The sequence below is a fragment of the Vanellus vanellus genome, assembly GCF_965231255.1.
Source record: "Vanellus vanellus genome assembly, chromosome: 2".
Classification (NCBI taxonomy): Eukaryota; Metazoa; Chordata; class Aves; order Charadriiformes; family Charadriidae; genus Vanellus; species Vanellus vanellus.
The window spans coordinates 160,985,977-160,998,784 of NC_138906.1; the positions used below are offsets into that span (position 1 = coordinate 160,985,977).

Genomic DNA, 12,808 nt, shown 5'->3' on the forward strand with positions numbered 1-12,808 from the left:
TTGCACTCCTGTTCAGGGCTCAGAATCCTTGCAGCAGTGAGAAAAGAAATAGAGATAGGAAATGCTGCCTAGATTTGCCGTGTGGTGATGTGGAACTCACTCACTGAGTATGGCCTGGCACATTCATTTAACTCAATATATAGTAGTTAATAATTCAATTTTAATTTTTTTTTTCCTAGGCAAACTTGCTTCATGATAGACTTGCACAGATACTGGAACTCACCATTCGGTAAGGCTTTATACAAGAAGAATATGATGAATGAAATATGAGTTATAAAGCAATTGTGACTACTTTCAGGTGCTCATGTCATAGTGTTCACGTGTAATAGGCAGAAAATAATTGATTTAACTGAATGATGTGGTTTAACGTTGGTAGACATTTAAGCTCTATGCAACCACTGGCTCACTCCCCCTCAGTGGGATGGGGAAGCGAATTGAAAGGGTAAAAGTGAGAAAACTCATGGGCTGAGATAAAGACAGTTTAATCGGTAAAGCAAACGCTACGCATACAAGCAAAGCAAAATAAAAAATTAATTCACAATTTCCCATCAGCAGGCAGGTGTTTAGCCACTCCATCACGCATAATGGTTACTTGGGAAGACAAACGCCATCACTCCAAACACGCCCTCCTTCCTCCTTCATCCGTAAAGCTTTTATTGCTGAGCATGTCATGTGGTACAGGGTATCCCTTTGGTCAGTTGGGGTCAGCTGTCCTGGCTGTGTCCCCTCCCAGTTTCTTGCCCACCCCCAGGCTACTCACTGGCGGGGCGGTGTGAGAAGCGGAAAAAGCACTGCTTGGCAATAACTAAACCATCCCTGTGTTATTGATGCTGTTTTGGTCACAAATCCAGAACACAGCAGCATGCAAGCTATTGTAAAGAAAGTTAACTGTATCCCAGCCAAAACCAGTACACTGAAAAAGAATAGTCTTCATCTAAAACAGTCACTTTGATTTTCTTGTTGCTATTTTGAATCTTTTAGATAGTGAAGAATATCCAGAAACCATGTCATAGTATACTTCTATTCTTGTATTATTTCAATCAGTAGTATTGAAGAATGCTGTTTTTTTCCCGTTGCTGTCTGTTTGAGAAAGTAATTAGATATTTAACAGTCAAAATAGTACATGACATTATTATAAAGAGTTGTGCACATCTGTTGAGCAGTATAAATAGTATTAGTTAGTAATAAAATGGATTTTCATAGACCTGCAGTTGATGATTTAGACCAAAGTACAAAAAAAACCCCAAGGCATGATAGTTTCATTAGAATTTCAGGAATAGGATAAAATACTGGTGGGTGGAGTGGGGTGGATAGTTTACTCTTGTTTCTCAGCTATTAATGTATAAAGTTATAAAAAAGAAAGCTGTCCATATAACTATAAATTATACATATTGATTGTTCTTCTCATGCAGTCCTCCACCTAGCCCCTCAGGAACGATGACCATTACCGCTGGACATGCTCATTACCAGTCTGTTCCAGTCTATGAGATGAAGTTTCCAGATCTTTGTGTGTATTAAGTGTCTTCTGAAGTCTGCTGGACATTATTTAGAGTAGAGTACAATAGAAAGAACAAGATGAGTTTTCAAATTTTATTGTTTATTTCATCTAAACTAACTTTAAAATAATGATGGACATGAGCCAAATACAGATTACTCTAGCCAAACTCATGAGTGTTGTTTTCTTCTGTAATATATTTGAAGTTAGGTTTTTCATATATCATGTTTCTTCATTTTCATATTTGAGTACATGTAAAGGTCAGATTTAAAACTTGTGTTGCCATATAGATTAATATTTCAGTTACTCTAGGAATTTGTGTTTCTGTAAATTCCTCTAATTTGAGGCATTGTAACTGAAGAACCTGTTAAAGTTCTTTTTCTACGTTTTGTTTGTTGTTTTTTTTTTTTTTTCTCCACCTCAATTATGTATCCAAATAGAATGCTTTTGGCTTGCTTCGTCTTAATAAATGTAACCAGTGGAGCACTACTCCCTTTTGTTCATGCTGTCATAGCTAGTCAACTCATTTATTTTGGAATATATGGAAAAAAACAATACCTTACATGTGTTCAAGTACAGTAAATGAATTAATGAACACTTGTTAAGTATTTTTTTGATGCATCACATAACATGCTTTTTAGATATATACGCCCAGTATATGTCCTGTGGTTCTTGCTGAAAGTGAACTGCTTTGCATAAAGAGGAAAAATCTCCTTTTGAATCACTGAACTGTGCAATATTTTTCTTGTCTTAAGGTGTATGGTTTACAGACTGTACTTTTGAAAATGCAGTAGTATTTTACTGTTTGCTTTAGTATAAATACAAGAGATATATTTAGTATAGCAGAAAATAAACAGAGGGCATTTTAAATCATAAATACAGAAATTAAAAATATATTCTATGAGGTATTTCTCTGTAGTTTATTACAGCTTTTTAATGATATTTTAGAAATTGAATGAAAACTGAATGAAACCATTTAAAGACCAGGAATTTATTACATTTGTGTCCAAGCAAAAGCATTTTTAGAGATGCATCTCTGTGTTCGTTTTTGTTTCATTTCTCAAACCATAAGGAAAATGTGGTAACTTTCATAGGTTTATGTACCTGAGTATACTATTCAAATGTAAATAAAGTAAAACTGATACAGTAGATCACTAAGCTTTTGATAATTGTCAATGCTGTCTTTATGACTCACTAAATTCTGCAGGCAAAAAGAAAAAACTTTTGCTGATGCCACGAATAGCAAATTTGAAGTCCCTTAATCTATCTGAATCTGACTGAAGCAGCATAAACATGAATGAGTGATCTCAAATATCTACAATAAATGTAAGACATTAAGTTAGCCAGCAGCTTGGATAAACAATCAACAGGCCGTGAACAAAGTGGTCTGACTTCACTTAGCCCTGCTTTGAGCAGCAGCTTGGTTTGGATCACTTTCAGAAGTCCCAACCTAAATTATTAATCTATGATTGCGTAATTGTAGGATCTGAATGGTTATCGGGCCAGCTGATTTGCTGACTGTTTTGAGCATTTGCAAACCCACTGTAAAACAGATTTTAAGTTTTTTGAACTGTAGACCACTGTTCCAACTGATGTGATGTAACATCAGAGAAATATCAGCTACTTAAACCTATGAGAGAACGTGCTGAGACTTTCAGAAAGCATTCACAAAACTCAAAAGGTAATTGAGACCTTCTTTTCAGTTTAACAGTGCAATCACAGCTGTTAGTGGATGACGAAACAGCCCCTTATCTACAGCATTCCGTTGTGATTTTTACTGCTGCAGCGTATCAGCCTGATCAGACCACAGTCTACACATAAATAGGACTCTAGCTTTTAGTTTTCACTTTTGGGTTTTTTTTTAAGGTAAGACATAATAGTTTTTGGCCTATATGAAGAGTGTAATTTTTTAAATAGTAGATCTAACCTAGGGATACAATGTAAAACACTTATCCACTCTGTCATTTTTTAAAAATAACACTGTGCACTTTTGTACAAAAAAAAAAAAAAAATAACGAGTCTAAGAAATAAAGAATGTACTTCTGTTTGCACTCTTGCAGTATGGAGACTGTGCTGTAAATACAGGATTGTTTCTGTGGTTGAATTCTCTTGCATGAATGCTGCATGTGAAAATAACTAGACTCAGCATTTCATTTTCTGTTCTGTTTTTAAAGTATTTTTCATATATGCTGATAGTAAGTTTCCATGTTTTCGATGTTCACATGAGCTTTGTTTGGGAAATGCAGGTGTTGTGCAGGTATTGTGCAGGGAATGAAGAGTTTGTAACTCGCTGTCTGCTCACAGGATATTTAATTTCTTCCTTTATGGAAATTCAGGGAGTCTGTAAGTTGGTAATTGGTTCCCTCTGGCCTTTTTAGGCAGCTGGGAGATGTAAGTGATTGTAAAACCTATTGTTTTGGTAGTTATTGTAATATGTAGCTAATCGATGAAACCAAATGAATGAAGAATGCTGTTGTACAGTATAAAGCTGCTTTGTTTCACTTACCTTTTTACGTTCTTGAGACAGGTTGCAGAACTTAAAAGTTCCATATGCGTACTGGCCCTGTGTTATCTGCAAGACATTGAGTACTGTCGCTATGTTTATAAATTGGTATCCAGCTGTTTAAATGTATTCCAGCTTTTGCTTTGGGTTCTCTTTCCCATTGTGTCACCTTGAAAAAATTATTGCTTTTGGTAGTGGGTCACTTCAAAGTAAATTAAATCCTTGTTAATTTCAAAAGATAGAAATAGCCGGTTGTCCAAAATCGGAGTAGGGCTAATTTGTCCGTTGTTCTGATGGTCATATATTCTGTACTGTACGTAATGAACCAGTTTCAATAAATGTAAGAACACACTGTGCAATCTATATTTAAGCAATAAAATAAACCAAAATTTAAAACTAATCGTTTCTAAAGTGTCAGTTAATTTTTATTGCTCACAATTAAAATGTCAGACATCTTTTTTTAACGTTTAAAATAGACCTCATTTTACAGAATCACAGAATCACAGAATCACAGAATTATCAGAGTTGGAAGGGACCTCTAGAGATCATCTAGTCCAACTCTCCTGCTAAAGCAGGATTGCCCAGAGCACATTACTCAGGACTGCATCCAGGCGGGTCTTGAAAATCTCCAGAGAAGGGCACTCCCCAACCTCCCTGGGCAGCCTGTGCCAGTGCTGTCACCTGAACCGTAAAGAACTGTTTCCGTGTATTTGAACGGAACTTCCTGTGTTCTAACTTGTGCCCATTGCCCCTCATCCTGTCACTGGGAACCATTGAAAAGAGCCTGGCTCCATCCTCCTTCAACCCACCCTTTAGATACTTGTATGCCATAATAAGGTCTCCCCTCAGCCTTCTCTTCTCCAGGCTAAAGAGTCCCAGCTCTCTCAGCCTTTCCTCATAAGGCAGATGCTCCAAGCCCTTAATCATCTTAGTTGCCCTTCGCTGGACTCGCTCCAGGAGTTCCCTGTCCCTCTTGAACTGGGGAGCCCAAAACTGGACACAGTATTCCAGTTGTGGCCTCACCAGTGCCGAGTAGAGGGGGAGAATGACCTCCCTCGACCTACTGGCCACACTCTTCCCTATGCAGCCCAGGATTCCATTGGCCTTTTTGGCGACAAGGGCACATTGCTGGGCCATGGATAATTTACTGTCTACCACAACCCCCAGATCCTTCTCCTCAGAGCTACTTCCCAGCAGGTCAGCCCCTAACCTGTACTGGTGCCTAGCATTCTTCCTCCCCAGGTGCAGGACCTTGCACTTGGTTTTGTTCAACCTCATTAGGTTCTTCTCTGCCCAGCTCTCCAGCCTGTCCAGGTCACGCTGGATGGCAGCACGGCCCTCTGGGGTGTCAGCCACCCCACCCAGTTTGGTATCATCAGCAAACTTGCTGAGGATACACTCTGTCCCCTCATCCAGGTCATTATTAAATGGTCAATATATTAAACAAAATAGGACCAAGTATTGACCCCTGGGGGACACCACTGGTTACAGGCCTCCAACTAGACTCTGTGCCGCTGATCACAACCCTCTGAGTCCTGTCCCGCAGCCAACTCTCAATCCACCTCACTGTCACCTCATCTAGCCCATATTTTCCTTTTTTTTTGCAAATGTTATAGCATTGCAGCATTATTAAACTACTACTTTTATTTATTATTAAACCATTATTATTACCAAGCCCACCAAAAGTTGAGAATGCAACAATACAAAAATAATTTCCTACTGGCAAACAAGCTCCAGGAAGATAATTAAGCTATGCTTTTCAGGCCTGCCTCCCGGTTTAAGGAATGTATTGGGTTTGTAGTACCGATTTCAAGGAATAAAGTTGTCTGGGTGTGTGATCTGCACACAGCTCACCCACAGGTAGTGTTTTTCAAACAGTGATGCCATCTACTGAGGCTGAGCATTATACTCTTGTTTCTTACTCTCATTTTTTGGTAGCATTCATTTATTTAAATACTTTTCATAGTACACCCTGAAAGAAGCGGGAAGAACAATTCTTTTTTTCTAAGGAAGTTGGGGCCTTCTCTAGCTCACGTGAGACTATATAGAGGATTATATTGTCTTTTTTTCCCCTTGCTCCTCTATTTTTGCAGATGTTAAAACTTTGTGTATATTTAGGAGATTGTAGAGCATAGCCGTCATCTTTCTATAATCTATGAATTATCATGGATCTCAGAACCTGCTATGAAGATGTTTGGTCGTCAAGCTTTTTTGTTGCTCACGTTGGTCTGAGCAGGATTTTGACGATGGATACCTCAAAACAATCTGGGGAGAAAATAGTAGCCGCACTTGGGAGATTATTTCAAATCACATCTAAAGAGAAGGTGTAGAGGTGAGTAAGATTCTGTCACCCTACCGCGTGAGACCAGACAAGGAGGGACAAAAGTGGCAGCCACTGCAGTTGTAAGACAAAAAAAAAAGGTCACCTGTTAAGAGCTACTTTCTGGGTACTGGGGGAGTTTCTGTCTGCAAGTTTTTGCTTCTTCATAGTGTTGCCTTTCTTTGGAAGACTTAACTCATTTGTTGTTCACAGTTTTAACGACAGTGTGATCAGGATGACCAGTACCTCTCAGTCTGGTTTTCAGAGCTCAAGCCTTCCTAAATTCTGTCAAGTTCTTTATGAAATTGTATTCCCAAATCTTTAACACTTGATCAGCTTACAGGCAAAGAATAAGTGCTTAAAAATAAGTAAATCAATATCTAGTGAAGTAGAATTTTTTTTTTTTAATTAGTAATTAATAGATTAGTTGTTCACTTTGGGGAAAACCAGGTTTTGGCCAGCTATGACCCAAATCTTTAAAAAAATAGACTGTAAAGCTACTTTGAGAGAAGAAAAAGGCTATGTTTAAATGTCTCATCTTGTTCTTCGTATCATTTTTTTATTATTATTTTAGCACTGATCTCTGAGAATGAATAAATATAGCTAATCATAGCTAGATTATTTAAGACTTCTCTTTATCAACACAATTCATACGGTAGTAATTACTCTATGGAACAACTTTGGTGTTAGAGTCTCCCTGAAATAAGAGATGCTGGAAAAAAGCCCACGGGACATAATGACAACATTGCCTGAGTAACAGCTTGTTTATACTGTAGTTTCTCTGTTAATTGATCAGTTCAAGTGATCCATTTCTATCTCTGCAATCAGAAAATTCAGCAGATCTCTGAATATGTGCATGGGTTATTTACATATCTATGAATGTAATACACTTTTCTAATAATTAGCAGAAAGGGATTTTTTTTTATCTTAAGCGTGTATTTCAAATGAGGCTTCAGAGCAGCAGCGCTGCTATCGTCAATCAGAGAAATGAGCTTGTGTTATTATTAAGCAGCAATGTACTTAATTGACTTGTTTGCAGGTCAGTTTTTCCCATTTCAGCTAATTAGCTATCTGACATTTTCATTATCATTTTTATTTATAAGCGCTGTGAAATATAAATAGTTTTTCATCACTGTGATAAAAGGCTGATAAAAGTTCCGATTCTGAAGCAAGCACAGGTACCAGTGTAATGCAGATCTCATCCTCAGCTCTGGACAAAAATGGGCATTTTGGACATCTGTAGCATTTTGCTCAAGTACTGAAATGTCCTCTTTCTGTACTGCGTAATGTGGGGGTGGTGGGGAAATAATTAATATCTTGTCTGCAGGTAGCTAAGTGATGTGAGAAATTCTATCCCCTCTGCCTTCCCTTAAAGAAAAAGTCTTTATGTTCTCCTGTTTTTTTCACCAGTGCTAATGGTTCAGCCACTGTAGGTGGTGGGATTCAAGAGGATAAATACCTTTAGGGTTTGTTTTTGATTTGGTTATTTTTTTGGTGTTTTTCTTTTTTTCTGCGCTGCTTTAATCCTTTGCAGTTTTAATGTAGGAAAAATACTGAAGGGGGAATACCACCAGCCGGAGGTTTATACAATATTAACTTCTCATCCAAGAACATCCCCTGGCTTTTTCACCTCCTGTTCTCACAATGTTTAGTTTGCACAACGAGATCAAATGATATGGTTTAGTTAACTGCTTCATGGTCTGGAAGAACACGGGTAGCGTTTCTGTACCCAGCGTTGGGATAGTCATTGATCTGTAAGGAATATTTTGTGACAAAGTTCAACCCTGTAGAACAAGATTATAGAGAAGAAATCCAGACCTTTCAGAGCAGCTGAATTGCTAGAAAGTTTGTAGCAACTCCAAGACATGGTAGGGAATCATGGAATGGTTTGGGTTGGAAGGGACATTTAAAGGTCATCTCATCCAACGCCCCTGCAATGAGCAGGGACATCTTCAACTAGATCAGGTTGCTCAGAGCCCCGTCCAACCTGACCTTGAATGTTTCCAGGAATGGGGCATCAACCACCTCTCTGGGCAACCTGGGCCAGTGTTTCACCACCCTCATCGTAAAAAAATTTCTTCCTTATATTTACTCTGAATATATCCTCTTTTAGTTTAAAGCAATTACCCCTTGTCCTATCACAACAGGCCCTGCTAAAAAGTCTGTCCCCATCTTTCTTATAAGCCCCTGTTCAGTACTGAAAGGCTGCAATATGGTCTCCCCAGAGCCTTCTTTTCTCCAGGCTGAACAATCCCAACTCTCTCAGCCTCTCCTCGTACGAGAGGTACTCCAGCCCTCTGATCATCTTTGTGTTCCTCCTCTGGACCCACTCCAGTAGGGTCTTATGCTGGGGGCTCCAGAGCTGGACACAGTATTCTGGAGGCGGTCTCACTAGAGTGGAGTAAGAGGAACAGAATCACCTCCCTTGACCTGCTGGCCACACTTCTTTTGATGCAGCCCAGGATACGCTTGGCCTTCTGGGCTGTGATCACACACTGCTGGCTCATATTGAGCTTCTTGTCAATCAACACCCCCAGGTCCTTCTCCTCAGGGCTGCTCTCCAGCCATTCCCCGCCAAGCCTGTATTTGTGCTTGGGATTGCCCTGACCCAGATGTAGGACCTTGCACTTGGCCTTGTTGAACTGCATGAGGTTGGCTTGGGCCCACCTCTGCAGCCTGTCCAGGTCCCTCTGGATGGCATCCCTCCCTCCCAGCGTGTCTACCTCACCAAACAGCTTGGTATCATCAGCAAACTTGCTGAGGATGCACTTGACCCCACTGTCAATGTCACCGACAAAAACGTTGAACAGTACAGGTCCCAGTACCAACCCCTGAGGAACGCCACTCGTCACTGCTCTCCACTTGGACATCGAGTCGTTGACCGCAACTCTTTGAGTGCGACCGTCCAGCCAGTTCTTTATCCACTGAGTGGTCCATTTGTCGAATCCATGTCTCTTCAATTTAGAGACTAGGATATCATGTGGGACAGTGTCAAACACTTTGTACAAGTCCAGGTAGATGACATCAGTTGGTATTCCCTTCTCCACTGCTGCTGTAACCCCTTCGTAGAAGGCCACCAAATTTGTCAGGCATGACTTGCCCTTGGTGAAGCCATGCTGTCTGTCACCAATCACCTCCTTGTTTTCTACGTGCCTCAGCAGAGTTTCCAGGAGGATTTGCTCCACGATCTTGCCAGGCACAGAGGTGAGACTGACTGGCCTGTAGTTCCCTGGGTCTTCCTTGTTTCCCTTTTTGAAAATAGGGGTTATGTTTCCCCTTTTCCAATTGGCAGGAAACTCACCAGACTGCCACGATATCTCAAATATGATGCCTAGTGGCTTAGCAACTTAATCTGCCAGTTCCCTCAGGACCCGTGGATATATCTCATCGGGTCCTATGTACTTGTGCACCTTCAGGTTCCTCAGAAAACACCATCACACCCACCTCTCCGAGGAAGAAGAGACGGGTTATAGTTGTGGGAGACTCCTTCTGAGGGGAGCAGAAGGTCCAATATGCCAGCCAGACCCTAGCCTTAAGGAAATCTGCTGCCTCCCTGGGGCCAGTGCTGCGGACATCACTAGGAAACTTCCTAGCCTGGTATGGCCCTCGGACTATTACCCGTTATCGCTGTTCCATGTGGATGGCGATGAAACCACAACATGTAGTTCAAGGGGAATCAAAAGAGGCTTCAGGATTTTGGACGGTTGGTAAGGGAATCTGAGGCACAGGTTATTTTTTTTTCTACCCTTCCAGTTGTGGGCAGAGATATTGGAAGAAACAGGTGGACTCAGTCTATTACTACATGGCTCCGTGGCTGGTGTCACTGCCAGAATTTTGGGTTGTTCAATAATGGGATGGTCTACATGGCACATGGCTTTCTGGGATTCACCCTTCTGAAAGGGGGAAGAGGGTCTTTGCTCACAAGCTAGCAGGGCTCATTGACAGAACTTTGAACTAGGCTTAAAGGGAGAAGGGGTTAATATCAGTCTCATCCATGACAAGCCATGGGATGAAGCACTAATGAGGGCCCTCAGCTTGTTGCTCTGAGACTCATTGGGTACTCTGGAGCACACTTGAAGTCTTACGGAGATGAGCCAGGGGCCCCTGAGGTAGAGTAGAATAGAATAGACTATTTCAGTTGGAAAGGACCTACAACCATCATCTAGTCCAACTGCCTGACCACTTCAGGGCTGACCAAAAGTTGAAGCACGTTGTTAAGGGCGTGCCTCTAAAACACTGACAGGCTTGGGGCATCAACCGCCTCTCTAGAAAGCCTGTTCCAGGGTTTGACCAGCATCTTGGTAAAGAAATGCTTTCTAATGTCCAATCTAATCCTCCCCTGGCACAGCTTTGAACCATTCCCACTTGTCCTGTCACTGGATCCCAGGAAGAAGAGCTCAGCACCTCCCTCTCCACTTCCCCTCTTCAGGAAGCTGTAGAGAGCAAAGAGGTCTCCTTTTCTCCAAACTAGACAAGCCCAGGGACCTTAGCTATTCCTCACAGGACATGCCTTCCATCACTCTCACCAGCCTTGTTGCTTGTTGCTCTCCTCTGGACGCATTCAGGGACCTTCACGTCCTTCTTTAAATTGTGGGGCCTAGAGCTGCACACAGTACTCAAGGTGAGATTGCATCAACACTGAATAAGAGCCAGCAGGGAAACACCAGTGAAATACCTCAAAGGAATTAAGGGATGTTCCTCTAAGAAGGTGACATGGTCACCAGCCCAGCTGAAGTGCCTCTACACCAATGCACGCAGCATGGACAACAAACAGGAGGAGTTGGAAACCACCATGCTGTTGGAAAGCTACAACCTGGTTGCCATTACTGAAACCTGGTGGGACGAATCCTATGACTGGAGTGTGGCTATCAATGGCTACAGGCTGTTCAGAAGGGACAGGCGAGGAAGGAGGGGCGGAGGCATTGCCATCTACATCAAGAAATGGATAGAGTGTGAAGAGCTGTCACTGAAGAATAGCCACAAGCAGGTTGAAAGCCTGTAGGTAAGTGTAAGAGATCGAGGCAATTAAGGGAACCTCGTGGTTGGTGTTTGCAACAGGCCGCCCGACCAAGGGCAGCCTATTGACAAAACCTTCTTACTCCAGCTATAGGAGGCATCGCGTTCGCTGGCTCTCATCCTGCTGGAGGACTTCAACCACCCAGGTCATCTCCTGCCAGAGCTACCAGCTCCCGGTGGGTCTCTCCACTGCCCCGGTGTTTTCCCCACTGTGCGCTGAGACCCACCGCTCTGCTCTGCTGCGGGCCTGGCCAGCTCTGGAGCATCTCTCCTCAGTGACTGACTGCTGGCTTCAGCTACATGGCCTTTAAACCTTTTGTTCTAAGAGAAGGTTAAAAAATGAGGGAAAACTGGAGTCTTTTTAATAAAAGTATTTTGTAAAATTATTATTTTGTTTTTTTCATATTTTTTCCCAGTTAATAGTAACAAATAAAAGTACGCCTTTATTAAGCAAAATGAAACGTTAAGTGTGAGAACTCCTGGAGACCTTTCTACTTCCCAGACAAAGCAAGACAGGTACGACTTGATCCTTGAATCAATTATTAATTTGTTTCTGGACCTTCAGGACCACACAAACAAACCTGACTCCTTTGCTGTATCACTTGAAGTGGAACTTATGAAAAATGATATGCAAAGTAGGTAAACTTTGACACCAAAGTTGTTTTTTTTTTTATCTTACCGTAGGTATGGGGGTTCAGGACTGTACAACTTAGAACCCAAGTGTCTCAGGTAATGTACTTGAGCACTCTGTCATGGTTAACGTGTGAAGTTGCCTCAAGTGGAAAGTAAAAGTGCCTTGTTTTGATTTCTGGTTCTCATGTCTGAGATACCTGGGAAGTTATGCTGAGGCGTAGTGCGGAACTGAACCCAGACTCTGAACTCAAAGGTGGTGGGGTGGTGGGGGACGGCGGTCTGTGTTCCTCTCAGTGCTCAGCACTGGGGAAGCTGCTGGTGAAGAGTGAGTTACTGCTTCCTAGCGAGTGAAATGTGGCAGTAGGGATCCAGGGTGCAGTGGAAGAGAGTAAGACCAAGGAACGCCAATATGATTCAACTGAATAAAAGAGTGGGAATCGCCAGTCTAACCTCTAAAAGATCCCATGGCTGATGCAGACACAGCCTGATGTCAGTTATGGCAGGTCAGTGGCGAATGGTCAATCAAGTTAAAACGATATGATCGCTTTTGATCAAGAAGTCAAACCTTCACTCTTGCAGTTAAATGTGCTTACAGAGGAACTTCCATATTAGTATGGTTTTGGTTTTGCTTTTGCAAAGTCGTGCTCAGCGAAAGCATGGAAAAGTCAGGAATCCCATTGAGTTAGAGGTTGTACGCCGTTTTGAGCAGGTCACCTTCTGGGTTTCAGTTGTGCATTTGCACTGTTGCGTGATGTACAACTGAGATGTAAGGAGAAAGACATAGCAAGTTTATACCTTTGTGTGCACCTTTCATATCAAAGTAACAAGGTTATGTTTTTGA

At 41.7% G+C, this 12,808-nt stretch overlaps 1 protein-coding gene across 1 annotated transcript in view; it reads left to right on the forward strand.

Annotated features, from left to right (window-relative positions):
* The window catches only part of EFR3A (EFR3 homolog A), an 82,878-nt gene extending 80,904 nt beyond the window's left edge, over nucleotides 1-1,974 (forward strand). The window contains exons 23-24 of the mRNA XM_082499517.1: nucleotides 180-229; nucleotides 1,413-1,974. Coding sequence (XP_082355643.1) covers nucleotides 180-229; nucleotides 1,413-1,518 — 156 coding nt within the window. The 3' untranslated portion in view covers nucleotides 1,519-1,974. The remainder of the gene's footprint in view (nucleotides 1-179; nucleotides 230-1,412) is intronic.
* Nucleotides 1,975-12,808: the final 10,834 nt, after the last annotated feature.